At 47.7% G+C, this 19,063-nt stretch overlaps 1 protein-coding gene across 1 annotated transcript; it reads right to left on the bottom strand.

Annotated features, from left to right (window-relative positions):
- Positions 1 to 2,240: 2,240 nt before the first annotated feature.
- IRF4 (interferon regulatory factor 4) lies at positions 2,241 to 18,106 on the bottom strand. The gene is made up of 9 exons (XM_039550024.1): positions 17,672 to 18,106; positions 15,803 to 16,097; positions 15,145 to 15,331; positions 14,294 to 14,382; positions 13,598 to 13,739; positions 11,737 to 11,844; positions 10,084 to 10,437; positions 6,031 to 6,143; positions 2,241 to 4,094 (listed from the first exon to the last, which is right to left on the bottom strand). Exons 2-9 carry the CDS (start codon positions 16,004 to 16,006, stop codon positions 3,951 to 3,953), a joined length of 1,341 nt encoding a protein of 446 aa, XP_039405958.1. The 5' UTR covers positions 16,007 to 16,097; positions 17,672 to 18,106; the 3' UTR covers positions 2,241 to 3,950.
- Positions 18,107 to 19,063: the final 957 nt, after the last annotated feature.

Below are 19,063 nucleotides of genomic sequence, written 5' to 3'. Positions count from 1 at the left end.
CATTTTCCTCTTGCCAGTTCCCAAAAGGACAGTGACAACCCATCCAATCAATTCATAAGTTATTTAACGTCTGTAGCTCCAAGAGTCTTATTCTGAGACACCTAAGTTAGCTCCTCCTTCACTGTCATTTCAGCATGGTCAGGGCATGGAGCATTTTGCAGGCATTGGGCCAGCTGGCTCCTGAAGCTCAGCAGTGAAGCTGCTTGTGGGTCACAGTGGATGTGACCACTCCCCTGGGATGCAACAAGGATGTGCCCCCCTGAGTACACACTTGGAAGTTAAGTGCTTGGATGGCTGCACACCAGCTACCTCCCAACTGTTCCGAGTCACAGGGACCTGTTGACATCTCTTCAGAGCCAGCCAAACTCACAAGCATTAAATCAAAAATCAGTAACTCTCACCCTACTACCAGCCAGATCAGAGTTCACATAAAAACCACCCTGGAGATCTTTAGTATCTTGCCATCCAAGTTAATTTAAAATTGACACAGATTCTGCCTGGGAAAAGAGATACAATTGTTTCAATCTGCTTGGCCTTTTTGATGAGTGCTCTTTCTTTCTCTCTTCCTTCCCCCTCCCTCCCCCCCACCTCTCTACAAGTATACACAGACAGTGATCTGAGAGCGTGCAAGAGAAAATGCTTTACTTTTTCCTGAAAGCCCTCTGCCGAGGGTGGTGTTTCCCCACCTCCACGCTGCTGACAAATGCTGATGTAAACACCATGCATATTCCCCCGTCTAAAAGGCCACAGGGGTTTTCACGTGAATCCTGTGTTTTTTCCACAAACCCCATTGCACTGTAGTTCAGCTTAAAATATATCTCCTTGTTTCTGGTTAACCTACAACCCCTCTGAGGCTAATACAGCTTACAGCATCAGGCAAAACTACTCAGAAGAATCAAATTTGGAATATAGGTGCTTCTCTGCTACAAAGCCCTTTCAAGAAACAGTTGCAACTGTGGCTGGATTAAAATCAGAAAAACCAATAATGACACAAGAAACGTTTGAAAAAAAAACCAAACAGCTATGCCTTCAGTGTTGACAGGAGTAAAACATGTCATTTACGCCACCGAAATCATAACAGGAAGGAAGTAGACCTCAGAAACTATAAACAGAATTTAACAGAGGTAGGAAGTACCTAAAATGCTTTCACGTAGTGACTGTAAAAAAGATACTAAAAGGAGAAAATGTTTCCAGGGTTTTTTTTTTGTTTGTTTGTTTGTTGTTTCTTCCCCACTTTAGGTATTCATAGTTATTTTGAACAGTAAGAAATCATCACAAAAGTAAATGCAGCTTTTAAGTCCTCACATGCAAAACAATTTATGGTACAAATAACAGCTTGATTTTCCTTCCACTCACCCCCCTGCACCATCGCTCCAAGGGAAATATCTCAGCCTCTTTGCCCAGTTAAAATAAGCCTTTCACCTGCCTCTCTCTGCATTCAAATTAAGCAAGTTGTGTTTGGCCAGATATTAGATGGTGCTCTTCTCCCTCCCTCTCCACAGCCACTAGACCTAAATTATGCTACTTCAAGGAAAATAATTAAAAGCTTATTCCAAAGCCAAAACTGATAATGCACCTAGATTATCAATAGGAGTCGGCACAAAAAGAGAAAATACTCTCCCCCCCATCTTCAGACGCTTCACAGATCTTGTAACTGTATTTCACACCTTGCTTGCTCTGTAATCTGTACCCAAAAACCCCTCTCAGGACCCTGGTTTCCAACAAAGAGGGGCTACCTGGTAAATTCGCTCCTATTTGCAACTTCACTACTTTAGTTCACTTCACCATCCTCCTTCTCACCCTTTCCTAGCTTTACTCACTTGAAAGTGCACTGGAAACTATAACAAACCAGGAACTAAGTGGCAGTCAGAGGATCCCCACATGCTGGGCTGGGCAGGAGGGTACCAGCCAGGTCCCTAGCCCCAGAGGCCCTGGAGGGGCAGGAACACAGCATGGCAGCACCAGATCCCCAGCTTCAGGGCTCTGCTGCCATGTCCATGGACCTGGAAACCAACAGCCAAAGGGGAACCTCCCTATTTTCCCTTTTTCTGCTACCTGTGGCTTATATTGCAGACATTTCCGTAAACAAAAATCCTTACCTTTTGACCTTTCTCTGCACTTTTGGCTTAGAACAGAGTTCCCCATAGACAGCCAGCAGCACTGCCCAGGCTCACAGTGCAGAACCACACACATTAGGTTTGTCCCACTACTGAAAGCAACACATACGCACCGAGTTGGTAGGGAAATAGAACTTTATTCCAAGACGTGAGCTGAAGCAATGAGCATATGAAGCAACAACCACTAGAAAAAAAGTGAAAAACACATCAAATATTTGTATTGTACCAGTTAAGTCTGAACACAGAAGTCCCTTTCAGTAAAATGTATGTGCAGGACAAAAGCACAGGCGAAGCTCAGAAGGTCACCTAGAGCATTGCTTTTAATGTCTAAGAAAGAGGTCTCCCCTACAAAAATCTTTAAGCCAGGAAAAAAAATCCTTCAAGTAACAAAGTAGAACTGATCTGTTCATTCTGCTTGGCACTGTGGAGAAGGAGGGGGATAATATATCCCAAAAGAGGATGCATCTTTAAGATGTATAAATTCAAAGTCCCTAGAACACAAGTCTGCTGCCAGACCAAGTACCGTTTTCTCTTCCTCATTTAGGAAGTCAAGTGAAGTATGTCTGCTAAGTACAGGGGGATCACGTTCTAGAGTGAAAGCTGCTAAGATCACATGGTCTGCCTGCCAGCAAGGAAATTTCATTGACACACACACCCACCAGACCTCTCCTCTTGGTCTTTTTAACGGCACCCTATCACTGAAAGCTACAAACTGCATCAAATTCTACAAACATTCAAACAACTATTTCCTTGACTGTCTTAGTACAGGAGGCCAAATGCTGCTCTCCTTGAGCTCTCCCTTCACATTCATTTCAGTACCACTGGAACAAAGCTGTGAGTGCACACAAACAGCAGAGTTGGCTCTGTATAAGTCAGAGGTGGTGGTTATTTTAAGCTGGCTCATGCATGTGGCATCAAAAAAAGGGGCAGTGGGACCATTCCTGTGCTATTTGCAAGGTCTGCCAACTTCATTCTAATGCATACATACATACACACACACATACATATATATGTATGTATAATGCATACATAGTAGCTTACAATTACAAGAAAAATGCAATTTATTTATAAACCTGTTCTTTGGGACTCTAGAATTTTAGTGGTTAATCCACTAAATTCACAGGTAATATGAGTTGAACGGTCACTTTTCTTAACACAGTACCATAAATGCATCACTTTAAAACTGCTATCATGGAGGCTAATCCAATAACAACAATGGCAGCAAAAGAATTAATTGTCAAGACAAATGTCAGTCAGGCATTAAAAAAATATGTCTCTGAAGAATTGCATTGTTTTCAAAAAATACACTGAAATATTCTATACAAGAATATAGGCATCACACTTATGAATCTAAATTTATAACCACTTACATGTATTAGCTATTCTCAATAAACCATCTACATTTGCTACCCACCTACAGTAGCTACAGTTTCAAATTGGGAACACCACAAATTTATGTACTTTCCCTGAGATCAGTAATCCAAAATAAATAGCCCTGCAAAGGTAACAGTGTAAACTCTGGATTTAAGTCTTCGGTAAGGATCAGTCCTCAAAAGCCGAGGAGAACATAAAGCAAACGTAAACACAGCAATCATTTTGTCAGTTTTGAGTTATTCTCAGCAACAGTGGAACCCTATGTGAGACGTAGCATCCAAATGTTGAAGACCCGTCACTTTTATTGTACAATACAGTTGTTCTAGTTGTTCACTTTCCTATCATTGAAACCCTGAACACATCCAGCTGGGACTGTGGATCTCCAAATCGTGACCTAGATCTGCTCTTCCACTCTCCACAATCTTTACAGTGCCTTTAAAACCACTCTTTCTGAGGGTCTTACTCTTGAATAGAGGAATGGCGAATAGATCTGTGATAATCCTCTGGACTAGGCACAAGTTCTGGTAAATCATAGCCTCTCAGCAGATGTCCACTGTTTTGTTGAGCAAAGTAATACAGCTGCCTGGCAAACATGGGTTCAACCTTAAGAACAGACAAAATGTTAATCAGACATGTGACAAAACTTCACACTCCTTATCTTAGTTATTTACGGTGGTTCTAAGTTAAGACCAAGACAGGACAAAACAGTTCTGCTTACCAGAATGGGAACACAATTTCAGCAGTGTCACTAATCTCTGTTTTAAGCTAGGTCTTGCCTAGCCTAGCATAGCTCTCCTGCCAAGTGCCTCCCACTCCTTACCTTCACTGCCTTCATTTAAAAGGGACTGTAGTAGTGACACAAATGATGTATCAAAAATTGCAGTCCCTTAGCCAGCCCCAGGATGTGAGCAATGCCCACAGGACACAGATGTCCACAGCCACTCGAGGTGTTTAAACACATACTGAACACACCAAGAGTCTTGTCTGCATTGCAAAGCACATTGAGGACTTAACTTGGAATGTTGGAGCCCTTGGGTAAGCTGAGATACGTTGCCAAATGACTGTGTCTGAAGTTAGATTTCAACCTAACATCAAGGTTACTCTTGTTTCTGTTCATTCAAGCTCTGATGAGGAATTTGATCAACCACCAAGTGGCATTTGTATGAGTTAACAATGCCTTCACTTCTGTCTCTTCAGAAACCACCACTCCCTCTCAGGGCTTTGGGCTCTGACTGCAAATATTTGAGCTGTACACTGAGAACAAACACCTGAAGCTCTCCTTACTCTCAGTGGAGGACAGGCTGGATGACACTTGTCCACAATCCTCTCCTGCTGGTCAGCCAATCCCTCCATATTAAAAGACACAGGCACTGTTTTGGAGGAGATGGTGGAGATGGGAAGGCAGTGGGACAGCTGAGCCAGGCAGCTTCCAGTGCATAACTCTTTGGTGGGATGGTAGAGTCCCACCAGCCCACAAGTCAGGACAGATCAAGAGGATGAGGAGATTGAGCAGTTGGTAAAGGGGAAGCAAAGCTCTGGAAAGACCAGGAGGTACAGGCTCACAGAGAAGATACCAGGACAGGAGATGGATAGGGGACTGAAGAGAGGATGCTAGGAAGGAGGGATGGAAAGCTGCAAAGCCAAAACAGGAATGGAAAAGAGTTGAAGGAGAGTCAGGAAGGGGCAGCTATCTCTAACTAGTCATTACACAGCTCAGGATGGATTTGTGAGCTTCTCAACTTCCACCCCAGAGACCTGCTAGGCAGCAGTGTGGCAGCATGAAAGCTACACAGCTGAGGAGAGGCCACAGCTTAGGGCAAAAGTCTGACTTGGGACCTGTGCTGCTACTGAAGGGGCTTTCAAAAAATTTTAAAGAGACACCAGTTTTCTTATCAAGGATGCAGTGAGCTAAGCCCTGCCACTAATGTGTGAATTACCACCTGTCTTGTGGTTTTATGGACCAATAGAGCCAATTCAGAAAGTACCTGGTCTCAGTCTCTGTCATCACCCTCTCTCAGAGAGCATCCCGAAACAGCAGCTTTGAGTGTGTGTGAACTGTGGTCAGTCAGCCCGTGAGCCTGACAGCTACTGAGCCCTGAAGCTGCACAGGCAGCCCCTGTGTCCCGTTAAGGGCTGAGGTCCTGGAAATGCAGGCTGGGATTCTGGAGCCCCTGCAGGTGCAGTGGGTGTAAAAGCACCGCATCCTGCACCAGCCAGGCAGTCCAAGGAGCTGCACGTCTGGGCTGGTGATAACAACACGGCCCTGCAGTTCCCGGTACATTTCAGCTTTAGGGTTTGATGGGATTTGCAACAGATCACAAATGACACACTCTGTAGAGAGGGAAAATCAGGTGCTCTGCCCTACTGAGGGCTACCAGTCCTTGGCAGATCTGGGGATTAAACCCTGTTCTGGAAAGTGCTGCACTTTCAACAGTTTGTTACCTCCCTCATAATACACATGAGGTACAAAAGCCTGACTGGCAGATTCATATCTGCCAAAGAGTGTGCTTGTTTTAGGTAAGGCAGAAATCCTACTTACATGGGCTGTAATTAGTTTCCTCTGCCTCTGTGGATCTGGAAATTCCTCCCCAAAGCACAGGGCGACCTGGTATCTTGGCAGTGGACGTCCATGGTGAGCAAAGGCTTGCAGCTCTGGGAAGAGAGAAAGTACCGTGCTGTGGAATAATCATGGACGACAGGCAAGCACCACACAGCTACTCACTCCCTCCCAGCTCCAGCATGGGAGAGAAAAACAGAATGGCAAAAGGACAAGAAATTATGGGCTGAGATAAAGACAGTTTAATGGTAAAAAGAAAAAAACAAAGAAGACAAAACAAAGAAAAACAAGTGCTGGAAAAAGCAATCACTCATGACCAGCTGACCTACACACAGCCAGTGCCCAAGCAACAGCAACCTCTGGCAAATTCCCCCAAGCCCTGTTTTACTGCAGAACACAAGGTCATATGGAATGGAATATCCCTCAGCTGGGGTTGGCTGCCCTGGCTGTGCTCCTTCCCAGACTCTTGGTCACCCCAGACTGTGGCCTGTGAGGGCAGAGTGAGACACGGAGAAAGCCTTGGCATTGTGCTTGCACTGTTCAACATCAGCTAAATTGTCCCTGTGTTATCAGCACTGTTTAGGTCACAGATCCAAACCATAGCACCACATGGACCACTATGAAGAAAATTAACCCTGCCCCAGTCAAAACCAGTATAGGCCAGTAAGATAGACTTTGTGGACGACCCTGGAGCACAGTGAGAGAAGACAAAGTAACTCCAGGGGATGATGAGTGAGGTCAGGAAAAAGACAAGAGGTAAGCACAAGACACTGAGTTCGGAGACTTTCCCTCGGGTCAGGGGGAACTAGTTACAACACTGCAATTTTTCTGTTTGCTTTGTCTCACAATTAATTTCATATGCACAAACCAACATGTCTCTCAGTACTACTGTGGGACCCCGCCAGCAGAGCCCCTGGAGCAGACACTAGTGGTAACTGGGAACCATCCAAGCAGACACAGAAGAGCAGCACTGAAACCAATGGCTTGGTAGTGGCCAGAGACACAAAGCACTGCCAGGCACAAAGTTTAGCCACCAGCCATTGTCATCACTGTGCCTGGTGCAGGACACTGAGGTAAGGAAAGGGGAAGGGCTGCACTTCAGCCATGTACTGAGCCAGCAAAAGAGCCTTTTGTGTCTTCTGTGCTCCTGCACCCTCTTCACTAACCCACAGCCTTGTGCAAAGTGAAATGGTCAAATTATATTATTATTCTAATAGTCAGTGTCCCCTGTGAAAGGTAGCAGGGCAGGCATTTATAAGGTACTTCCACTCAAACCAAAATCTCCAGTGCTGTGGACCAAATGTTGTGGTTTAGACACTGCATTTCCATCCTGAAAAGAGAACATTCCATCTAACATATCCTTGCTAAAGTCTGTGTTAAGTGCCGTATTTTTACACAGCTGATTGATAAAGATATCATTTTCATTTATAACCCTGTTCATGCTTTCTGAAAAAAGCTGAAATTAATATTAAAGCCAATGTGTTATAATGGAGCACCCTCCCTGCTAGAGAGGGAAAGGAGAGCCTTTGAACTTTACATGACAAATGCATGTTTTCCCAAAATACACCCCTGCCATTCCTATTCTAACTGCAAGCTGTTCAGACCAAGGTGGATTCAGTGGCTACCACAACAGCATCCCAAGGCTTGCTTGGACTACCAGTTTTACTGAGAGGGTCAGTTACACAAGTAGAACAATGGGCATCTCACTTAAAACATGGAGTAAAGCATAGCTTTCCCCAAAGTCTCCCTAAAAACCCTTGAAGAGTGCCATGAGCTCTCTGGGAATAAGGCAAGAAAGAAGAGATGTTTTCCATGGGACCCTGCTTCCCTCTGTGCTGGTACAGGACAGGGAAGGATGATCCACCCAAGCCCAATCCAACCACACTGATAATGTGCAACTTCTTTCAACTTCCTCTTTCCCTTGTTTTACTTGGCCTCAGCAATTCTCCAAGTCCTGAATACCTGTGGGAGTGCCCATAGCACAGACCTGGAGAAGAAAGCCCTTTCTTTCCCACCACCAGGGTAATCATGGCTTGAGGTCAGCCCAGCGCTTCTCCAAAACCTTCCACTTGCTCTGTCTTCCTTTCCAGGCCCAAGTGCATCCTCCAACACCAAAGGGCTCCCCATGTGCCTCCCCAAACCTTTCCCATCTCCTGATACTCTGGCTCCAGCTGCCACTCCTTCTGTCCCACCAACCATTCTCTGGCTACCACCCTCAAACTCCAAGTCTCTGTCCTCCTACTCTCCAGCCAGCCCAATTTACAACATTTACAATGCATTTATCTCTCTCCACAGAGACCATTCCCCTGATTTCTGATTTATTGCCCCATTTTAGCTTTCTCAGCAGCAGAGGCTTCTCAGCACAGGCCCCGATGCTCCAGTGCAGTTTTCATTGCAGGGTTCAGCTCCTCAGTGGTTTCCCAAGAGTTGTGGTTGGTCCATAGCAGTTCTGCATCTGTCCCTTTCTCTGCTGTTCAAGATTCCCTCTCCTGGCAGAGATCTCCTGCCTCTCTACCCAGAGGAGCCCCAGTTTCCCAGTGTAGGGGAATCCCTGAGCTTGCTTGCAGGCTGGGACCTCAGCACATTCAATTAATGTGCAGAGGTGACAGGCCCACGGCAAGTCACTTACAAACTTCACTGAGCATCATCACATGCAAAAACTCACTTTGCACACGCCACAGACTGTGACTGCAACCACACACTTGGGTTTGCACAGGCACTGGTGCATAAGTAATTTAGGAGGGGTGAAAAATAACTATTGCTTGAGCTTATCTTCGGGGTTAGGTGTCTAAAAAGAGATGTCCTGTCAACCATTTGGAAGAACCCAGAGCACACCTAAAAAACCACCCAAGAAAAGGGAAAGGGATTTCCAAAACCATCACTGGGCGCAGAATTATACATCTTTAAATTAGCATGTGATTGAAGCACAAGCCAACACCCTGACCTCAAATTCCCCTTTCTAACTGTCAATTCTCACATCTATATAAGATTTCTCTCTTTAAATACATTTTTTCTTGACTGTTTCTCTAGGAGAGTACATCAACCTTGGAATATAAAGTATGCTAAAGCTGCTGATTTGGATTTAGTTTGATGGGTTTTTTTTAAATTTTGCAAGGCATTATTCCCCTGAGAGTGTCATGCCAGTGTTGATGCCCAGTTCTAGTAAGAAAACACACCAAATCATAGCCACTTAGTTCACCTCTAAGTGATGCCAGAAATTGCAAAGAAGAGCCAATGTCTATTCCTGCTGCCCAAGCTGTCCTCTGGAACAATGACTATCTCCCACCAGTTCCTCTGGGTGGACAGCTCTCCTCTCTCTAACTGTTCAGGTGTGCTGGGAAGTGGGGTTGAGGCTTTGTCCCTTCCCTTCATGGGCTGGAAGGGGAAGAAGGCACTGTCCTAAAGCACTCCCCTGCTCCTTCTGCACTGCCTTGTGCAAAATGAGACCTTCCCAGAGAGCTCTGGTGAGGTACGCACCTCCTTGCTCAGAATATTAGGCACTCTTGAAATTCCAGAGCTTGTGAAATCCTTTTCAATTCCCAGATATCTTTTAGACACTGGCACAGTCTGAAAAGAAGGCTTGCTACTGAAATTTTTATACTCTGGGCAAGACCTCAGGCTTTTTTTGGGTCAAGCTGAGAGGAGCACGAGTGCAGACCACAGACCTATCCAGGACTTAAGACTAGCAAATCCAAGATCAGCATCCACTTTTCTATGTCAATTTATGGAGAAACTATTTTGCTAGGTTCCTCTTTATGCTTCGTATAGAAATGTGGGGGGTTGGGTGTCACCAGCTGAGCCTCAGTTCACTCCTGCTGGTCTGTGCAGGGGCACTGAATGTGCAGAGAGTACAGAAATTTATAGGATTACTCAGGATTCAAGTACTCCTTGGCTGCATTTGCCCAGAAATATCGAAGGGCAATTCTCACTGTAATTCATAAAGTAGCATGAAAAGAGCACTCCCATAGAGCTGATGTGGACAGCGACCACAGGGTGACATTTCCAAAACAGTATCAAAGCCATGGTGGGAATTACCTGCTAAAAACTGCTGAGTATCGAAGAGCTTGCATGTTTGGTCCCGCTCCAGCTTGTTGGGCCGGTCACTGCAGAGTGCCAGAGGCCCGTCCCAGTAGATCCTGCTTTGGCAAAGTCTCTTAGCATAGAGGCCATCGGGTGCCATCCATAGAATTACTCCTCGTTCCAGGTGGTTCAGCAGTTTTTCTATGTTCTTCCTCTGGCCATTATCCTCTGGATAAGGGAAGATAACTTGGTCCAGGCTGCTGACTTCGTAGCTTTGGCCATGGGATATCCTACAGCCTTCAGGACTGGAAGTTGTCACCTCCTTCACCAGTATTTCACGGTAATATAAGCAGATGTGGAGTCGACAGTCTACAAGGAGAAACAAACAAACAAACAAAAAACAATCACTGTGATGCACTAGCATGGATGTTTTATGTTTCAGATCTGTGCTAAGGCCAAGAGACAAGTTTGCATGAGATTTCTGATCCCAATGGTCAGCACCACCCAGAAGCTCATATTAGTAAAAAATATAAAAACATATAAAACAATATAAATACTAAAATTTTTGGGGCACAGTACCATTAATGCTCTCTTATCTTATTGAAAGGGCTACTGATGCATGGGAATTTGGTAGGAACTAGAATCCCACAAACTTCACATTTCCATTTAAAAGAAAAATCTGCACACAAGAAGTTGATGTTGGTCACATTTTCCAAGTTCACGTCACAATTAAACCCACCGGCTCAGTGCACTTCCTCAGATTTAATAAGGAAGTAGCTGTGTTTCCCCCCAGACTTTGCATAGAAAAGGCTTCTGCACAGGGGACCTGCAAACTTGCACTCAGCTGCCTGGAGAGAAGTGACTGCTGGCTCCAGCTCCAACAGGGCTGTACCCAAAATCCCCTGCCTTGCTTTCAAATGGCCATTTGGTCAACTTGGCTGACTCCTACGAATTCACACAGCACTGAATATATATATATATATATAAAATATATACGTGTGTGTACAATGTATGTTCACATACACACAAAGGCACACACATCTACACACACACTGACCCTGATTCAGGAGAGCAATCCCACTTAAGAAACCCACCAAGTATCACATTACAGGTCTATCCATTATTTTTGTGAAAAGCACATTCCCACACCTTTTCCAGAGTTACTTAGAAAGTTCCCCAGCATCCAGACATCTGCAAACCTGGCTGAAATAACTTCCCTTTCCTTTCCTGAATGTTTTTTTTTTTTTCCACCAGGAATAACAAAGCAGAGCAAAGCCAGATGGCACCAGCAGGAGCACTACAAGGTACCCATTTAGGCTCCTCCTAAATGAAAACCTAAGCCTTAAGTCACAGATACTCCTAATTTGCCTTGGGAAGGCCTGATTTGGTGTCTCACCAGAGCACTTCAGCACTAATACCATGCGCCAGTGAAGCACTTCCATTAACTTTAACCACCTCCATCCCTTGGAGCTGGGGCTGGAAGTGCTTAAGTATCCTGGAAAACAGAGACTTAAAACCATACACCAAATTCATTCATTAAAGAGGTTACTTTTATTTTTTTGCTTCTTTTTTTCCTTTCATTTGAAAGGAGGGATGGTGCCTGGGCAAGTCAGAAGTGGGAGTCTCTTTTCAAGCTCCCCAGGAAGGCTGGGGGGTTACGGACCTTACCTGACAGAGCGAGGGCTTCACCAGACCTTATGCTTGGCTCAATCGGGATGCCAGGAGTCTGGGACTCAGGAGGAGCACAAGCATAAAAGGTTCCTGTCACCTGACAACCTGTTTTCACAAACAAAAGTCAGTGACAGCAGCCTAAATCCTAAGAGAAAAGCTAGGGCAGAGATCACAGCAATGAAAAAGCGAGTTTTCCTGGGCCCCAACAGGAACTCTCTCTCTCTTTCCCCTTCTTCTTAAAAAGGTCTTATTTCCAAATTCCTCCAGGCAGGCCAACTCTACCAGTCACTCCAGATGTTACCTGGACTGTATTTTCCTTTGGGTCTGCATGAAATAGTCCCTTTGCACTTCAATATTCCCCCTAGTCCTTTTCCTTACCTAACATGTTATTCCATTAGAGAAATAATTCACATTTTTAACTAGACTACAGTGCTCTTAAAAGTCACCAGCATAAAACAATTTGTTTTTACAAGAAATTTTACTAATGACGGGTGTAACAATAAAGCTGGGCCTAACACTGTTTAAATGTAGGTAAATAAAAATTCGTGGCAGGAGATTATTAGGGTTTTATTAGCAGAACTACTATTAAACTGTTCCAACAGATGCCTTTCAGTAAGTGGATTATACCACGGGCAATTGATGTTTCCCTCTGTTTCTTAATGCCAATAAAAGCCTTTGGAGGATGATGCAAGTGACTTGCAGGCAAGCACGCGTTACCCTTCCCAGTGGCAGAACTCACCACAATCAGGAGCTGGAGCAATGCGGATAAAAAACACCCTCAATCTCTTGACACATTTTAGAGCCCAGTGAGAAACCCAGTATCAACCACTAACAACTGCCTACAAATTCAGCCAAGTATCCAAATGTGTTTAACTGCTGCAGAGGATGTACTTCAGGGCAGAGCTCATTCTGCTTGCAACCTTGATTTTTTTATTAGCAAATAACTCAACTAAAAGCAAAGCATTCTGCCTAATAATTCCAAAATACTGCCAGCAAAAGTTGCAGTGCAATGAGCATTTACTTTTTAGCAGATCCAAAGATTTCTCTGCATCAAAACCAGTAGAGAGCTGTCCTCTGAAAATACAGCATCTCTTCTTTGGAGTCCTTTCTCACTTCCCATCCTTTCCTGCCCTACTGAACCAGCTGCTTCTCCTCACAAAGCAAATGCCTGCATCCCCAGGTGAGCTATCCTGCAAGGGTCTACAGGACACAGTTCCCTTTCTCTTATGTTTTATTCCCTGAAGGCTTCAGCACTGCTGATTTTCACAATTTGGGCATTTTCTTATGGATGCAGATATTGGAAAGCCATGATTATGTTAGGCTCTGGTACTGTGAGATCTTTGGGGAAGGAAACATCCCTTTATTCTGTTTCTGCTGTACCAGCCCCAAGAGAGTCTCAATCCATGACAAGCTGTCCCACTTCCACAGCACTAAAATAAAGTAATAATTCCAGCTTTCTTCTAGGGAGAATAATGCCAGTCTAACCCACAAGGCTGGAGGGAAAACCTCACTGGTGTGTACCTCAAAAAGTCCAAAATCAGAGAGAAAAGCTAAAGTTCCCATTTGGGGTTTTTGTGAGGGTTGGTTGCCTTCTTTATTGCTCAGGGCTTTTGAGACAGCTGAGGACTTTTGGGGGCTAATTTCTATCAATTCAGAGGACTGTACAGCCCACACACCACACATTCAGTGGCAGTGAATGCAAAAGCCAGGACAAAGGTGGCTGTCTTTGAAGGGAACCCAGCACTCCTCTCCATCCACATCTGTTAATTCCAGTCAAAGCCACAAATAATAAACCTGGAACCTGAGGATCCTCCAGGTGGCCAGCCTCAGCAAGCAGCCCTAGACAGGGGCATCTTACCGTTTTCACAGCCGGGCCCTTGCCAGTGATGACCGCGAGCGGCGAAGGGGACGCTGGCGCACTGGTAGGGAATGTCAGGATGCGGCTGCTCCGGGGCAAACTCCCTCCAGTTCCGTTCATGGGGCACCATGTAGTTCGGTACCTATTCAATTTAACGAGGTATTCTTTTAGTAGGCAGCTGTCAAAACTAATGCTGTGCATTGCATCAGCTTTCTCATCTCAGCTCCTTGATTCTCCCTGCCAAAGCCCATGGAGGTCTGAGCCCAGGCTACATGGATGGCACTCCGCCACCACCACCAATGAGGCTTTCAAATGAGTTTCTCACCACTGGTGTAAACAATAAGTGGAGTGGAATAACAAAAGGCAGTCAAAGCACTGCTGCTAAATGTCTGCTTGAAAGAGCAAGGCTTCATTGGATGCTTGCATTCTGGCATCAACAGAATGGCAGTGCACTAGGAACTGTCGTCCAACAGAAAAGAGCTATTACCCTGGGATAAACAACACCAAGGGAAATCAACTGCCCTGTGGCCTCATCTGACATTAGAAAAGTTGCTTCTCAATTTCTCACTTTTCATAATGAAGTTTCTTCACAGAGAGAACCTGAGAGCCCCACCAGCGAGGACAGACAGCACAGAGCACAGAAATTGTCCTGCTCAGTGTAGAGGCACCAAGAGAAACACTCAACTAATGCCATACCTGGGATGGTAGTGCAGTGTAAGGAGATGTTATTGGAAAGGGATGGTTCATCATTAATGGTTGCTCCTCCATGTTGATCTGTTTTGCACCTGTGTTCACCAGAGGGATGAAAATAAATGTCAACCACATCTTAAGGAAATCTGCAATCGGCACATTAAAGATAAATCCATACAACCTGCTGTTGAACAGAGAGAAGACCAAAATGCCTTCCAGAGCCCAGTTGGGACTGGATTCCCTGGCCCCCCTCGCAGTCAGCTCCGGGAAGCAGTCTGTCCCGCAGTGCCCAGCCTAGTGCACAGTGATGCCAAGCCTTTGCCTCCCACAGGCCCTGCCTGGCACCAGGGACTCCTTGGAGAACAGGCACTGCCCTGCCCCTGCCCTGGAGGCTGCAGGCTGGGCATCCCTCACTCCCAGCTCCTCCCCCTCAAGGCAGTTACCTACTGTCTGCCTCAAAATTGCTCTTCCCTGTATTCCCAACCTAGATCTAGCATTTAATTTTTTTTAATTTTTTTTTTTTTTGCCTGTCCCTTGAGCCGCCTGCTTGGCTCTCACTACACAGAACTGGCAGAGAGGCTCCAGCTAAAAGAGCAATTCCTCCAGTGATGTGCAGGCGCCTGTCTGCATCTTCCTGCAAGTGCTCCCTTTCAATGCTCCGACTCAAACGCCAGCGGTCCTCCCACAGACACAGCCTCTCTAGCCATCAGAACAAGCTGCACTTGAGCCCTCATTTTTGTCCCTTAAAAGACTTAAAAAGCCTGCAGGGCCATTCCAGAAAAGCACACTTCAGTCCTCATATGCTTGCAATGAGCCATATTCACATTCTGTTACACAGGGAATTTAAGATGCTTTACCTTTTTTGGCTCCTTCTGGCACTATTCTGTACACTTTATAGGGATCTGAGATGTCCAGCTGGCTTCTCTCCACCAGTTCTTCAAAGTCATTGCTCTTGTTCAAAGCACACCTTAATCTTGTCTTCCAGGTAGGGGGATCTGGTTTATCAATGCCCTCTCTGAACTTTCCTTTAAAAAGAGCCCAAGCCTGGAAACATTTCAGATAATCAAAAGAGCAGGAAAATGGGGGAAAAAAAAAAAAGAAAGAAAAAAAAAAAGAATCAACTACAAGGCACAATGCTTGAAACAGCATATGTGTGTGTGCTTACATGTGCATGAACTGTGCATGAATTTACTCCCTACAGGTTTAGGCTAAAAAAAAGCAGCATGGTAAGGTATCAAAAACAGTTTAGAGGGCATAAGAAAGGGGAATGAGTGTGGAAACAGATGTGCTGCAGTCCCAAAAGCATTTCAGTCCACGCAGAGAAGCGTGGAAGGGTGGGCTGTCCCTCAAACACAGGGACACCAGGCCACAGCCAGCGCCACCAGCCAGGCAGCGTCCAGCAGCAGCCAACCAGCAGAACCAGCCTGCAGAGGCAGGTGGCAAGGATGGGATGGGGAGGGGCATCCCTCCTGCCCTGCCAGTGTTCCGCAATCCCAAGCCCAGGCTGAGCCTTACCTTGAAGAGGGCAGCATCCTCCTCCCGGTTGTAGTCCTGCTTGCCAGCATGCTTCCAGGGGATGCGGAAGATGCTCTTCTCGTCGTTCTCCCACACCAGCCCAGGGTACTTGCCGCTGTCTATCTGGTCAATCAGCCACTGGCGGAGTTTCCCATTGCCACAGCTCACCGAGTTCATCCCGCACTCGCCCGGCTCCAAGTTCATGCCACTTGTGTCAGAGGTTGGGCAGGGAGTTTTGGGGTGCCCCACCAAGCTGACCTCTCTGCACACGTCCAAGCACCGGCTCTCTGGGAGGCTGCGGGGGAGGGGGAAATGGGCAGGATGTGGGGAGAGGAAAACCCGCAGGTCAAGCGCTGGGCAAAGTACACACCAGTGGTGCCCGGTCCCTGATGCCACACACACCACACCAAACAGCAGCCACGGCATGTAGGGGGCCCTGGGGGCCCCGGGAAACACGGTACAGAGCCTCAGGAAACTGGGCACAGCCCCCCACAGCCCTCCCCAGGCACTGCCTGTGCTGCAGACTTTGACAGACTTCCCCCTGTCCCGACACTCTTTTGCATGAACATACATCAGTCGTTAAAATTTTTATTGCAAGTGACTTAAGGCACAACTCCCTTGTCCTGCTGAGAGTTCAACTGGGGGTTTACTTTTCAACCAAAAGAGGAAAGTTGCATTAAAATGTATTTGCATATGATCGTGCACATATGTGATATCAGACACACGCACACGATTCCGAGGGCTTCACATGCAGTTATGACTTATATGGCATCTATCTGTAACATCACACTAGTTTCCACAAGCTCACTTCAGCAAGGCACACTTGAACACATGATGTCCTATACATATCTACCCCTCCAACTGCTCCCAGCACACACACATAGCAACGCTCAAATCTGTATGTTGCATATACCTAAAAGTGGAAAGACAGCAACCCACAGAGCCTGGCATAAGGGCACTTATGTCCCCAGGGACGTGGGAGCTTGCAGCCCACCACGCAGAGCCCTATAGCTGCACGCAGAGGTGCAGGCGTTCACAGAGAGCGGCGTGGCTCTGCAGGGATGGGCGCCCACTGGGAAGGTGCAAACGCCAGGACACCGGCACCAGTGATGGGGACGTGGCCTCAGGTTTGTCTCACCAATCTGAAAAATGCTTGAATGCCCGAAATCTTAGTTTCGTGGGTTCCCACTTCACTCCCTCCCCCTATTACATCTAGCAAAATAAAGTGATTCCTCACCCGGGAATCTTTGCCCCTACCCACGAGGAGTCTTCCCAAGCCCCTTGCCGGACAGGTGCACACTACTGTGGGCAGATGGGCAGCACCGCTCCGCACCTCTTACACCCCTCCGCAGGGGCAGCATTGCCCCGGACACCAAACCCGGTCCTCCAGCATCTCCCTTGCACATGGGCGCGTCTGCGGGGGGAAGGGTTCGAGACCACGGCTACCCAGCACGGAGCCCGCAGGAGTCTCTGCGAAGACCCCAAAAAAGTCACTTTCCCCCCTTTCACTGTGCATGAAGCGGATCCCTTCCACACATTCCTGCGACCCTCCCGAGGGTCGCGGGAACCGGCCGGGCTGGGGGCCGGCGCACGCCGTCACCTCAGGAGCAGGTAACGGGCGGGTATTATTTTTTTGCTTTAAATTAAGGAAAAAATAGAATAAGGGGGGGAAATAAAAAAAAAAAAAGAAGAAAACCAAAAGGCAAAGCTCTCGCCTCAGGTGCCGACAGCCACAGGAGAAGCCCCGACTGGGGGAAGCCGAGACGCCCGCACCGCCCACCCCGCCTCCCTGCCCGGCCCGCGGGTGCTGCGGCGGGAGCGCTGTGCCCGGGCTGGGGGTCCCGGGCGGCTCGGCCGCCCCCCGCTTACCTCTGTCACAGCGCTGGGAGCGGGCAGGGGCCGCCGGTGCGGGCGGCTGCTGAGACCGGGCGCAGGGCGACTGGGCCGGTGGCACCGGGAAGTTTCTTTATATGATGGAGGGCGTCGTGCCGGGCGGGGGAAGGCGGGCCCGGAGGTGGAGCCGGTGGAGGGGAGCGGGGACTTGGCGAGTTGGAAAACATCTGAGGCAGTGACACATACCGCTGCTGGTAAACACGGTGCGGGCGGGAGGGCGTGCAGATCGGCGCCCTCTCCGCGTCCCCGCTGGGTAGGGTTTTTTTTAATCTCTACAGACAGACGGACATACATAAATAGCCCGGGGAAACTCCTACCAGTGAGAGCCGGGCGGCTTTTACTGTAAAGACCCAGCTCGCTACACCCACCAGAAACGTCCTAGACGGCGCCGGCCGGGCCCCCGAGATGCTCGGGGAGACGCGGGGGCATCCGCCCACCCACCCACGCCTTGCCCGGGGTCGGTACCCCCTGCCGGCACCCTCTGCGACCCAACCCCACTTTGCCCGGGGCACAGAGCCGGGATCGCGGAGTGGCATGAGACAGACACCCGCCTCCTTTCCCCCCTGGGCTCGGGCTCTACCCGTCCAGCCCACACCGTGTTTTGCAGCCCGAAAGGTGTGAAGTGGGAGACAAGGTAGGGGGGCAGCAGCGGCGCCGGTCCCGCAGGCAGCGAGCCCCGATGGGGCGGGAGCAGCGGGATCAGGGCCAGCCGCCAGCTCCGGCCGGGAGCGACTCCCGCCCCGCTGAGCCCAGGGGATGCTGCCTCCGCAAAGCCCATCGTGAGGCACCAGGCTGGAACCCACTCTCTCGCCTGCCTTCAGAGCCTCCTGCCCTAGCGTGGTGGGAGCTGGTGGATGAATGAGCAAGCTCCCGGCTTGCATGAAAGTCTCTCTTGCCGCTTTTCGGGTTTCAAGCACGTGTTTCGTGCCGCGGCACTGGTGGTGTTGTTCTGTTCTAACGTCCCCAGCGCACCTCCATCCACATCCTCTCCGCTGCAACGTCTCAGGTCGCAGAATCTGTCACCGCGCTGCGCCGGCAGGCCGCCGGCAAGCCGGGCACACGCACGGTGTAGGATATTAATTGCAAATCTTCAACGCCATCTTCTGAAATTTAAATGTAATTATCACCACGTTTGGAGGGAGAAGTGAGAAGTGCAGGCGTCTTCAGGTACTGGGTTTGCAAAACACCATCCATCCTCTAAAAAAAGCATTGGCAGGGCCAGTACAAAATCCTTTCAGTCATGAGCCAAGGTACCTTTGAAACACTGGAATATATCTTTGAGATGGGAGGTGACTGCTACCATAAATCAAGACAAGTAACCACAGCTTTACCAAAAGGCATCTGAAAGACTTTCTAAAAATCCAATTT

The sequence above is a fragment of the Corvus cornix genome, chromosome 2 (genome assembly GCF_000738735.6).
Source record: "Corvus cornix cornix isolate S_Up_H32 chromosome 2, ASM73873v5, whole genome shotgun sequence".
Lineage (NCBI taxonomy): Eukaryota > Metazoa > Chordata > Aves > Passeriformes > Corvidae > Corvus > Corvus cornix.
The sequence above is the reverse complement of the archived record's forward strand: the minus strand, read 5'-3'. Positions and strand labels throughout refer to the sequence as shown.

Bases quoted from the DNA above. Each gene is read 5' to 3' on its own strand.
- IRF4 (XM_039550024.1), bottom strand. From the start codon at position 16,006: ATGAACTTGGAGCCGGGCGAGTGCGGGATGAACTCGGTGAGCTGTGGC. The intron at 15,332-15,802 runs GTAAGGCTCAGC...AAATGTTTCCAG, and splicing joins AGGATGCTGCCCTCTTCAAG to GCTTGGGCTCTTTTTAAAGG. The intron at 13,740-14,293 runs GTATGGCATTAG...TAAATTGAATAG, and splicing joins ACACTGCACTACCATCCCAG to GTACCGAACTACATGGTGCC.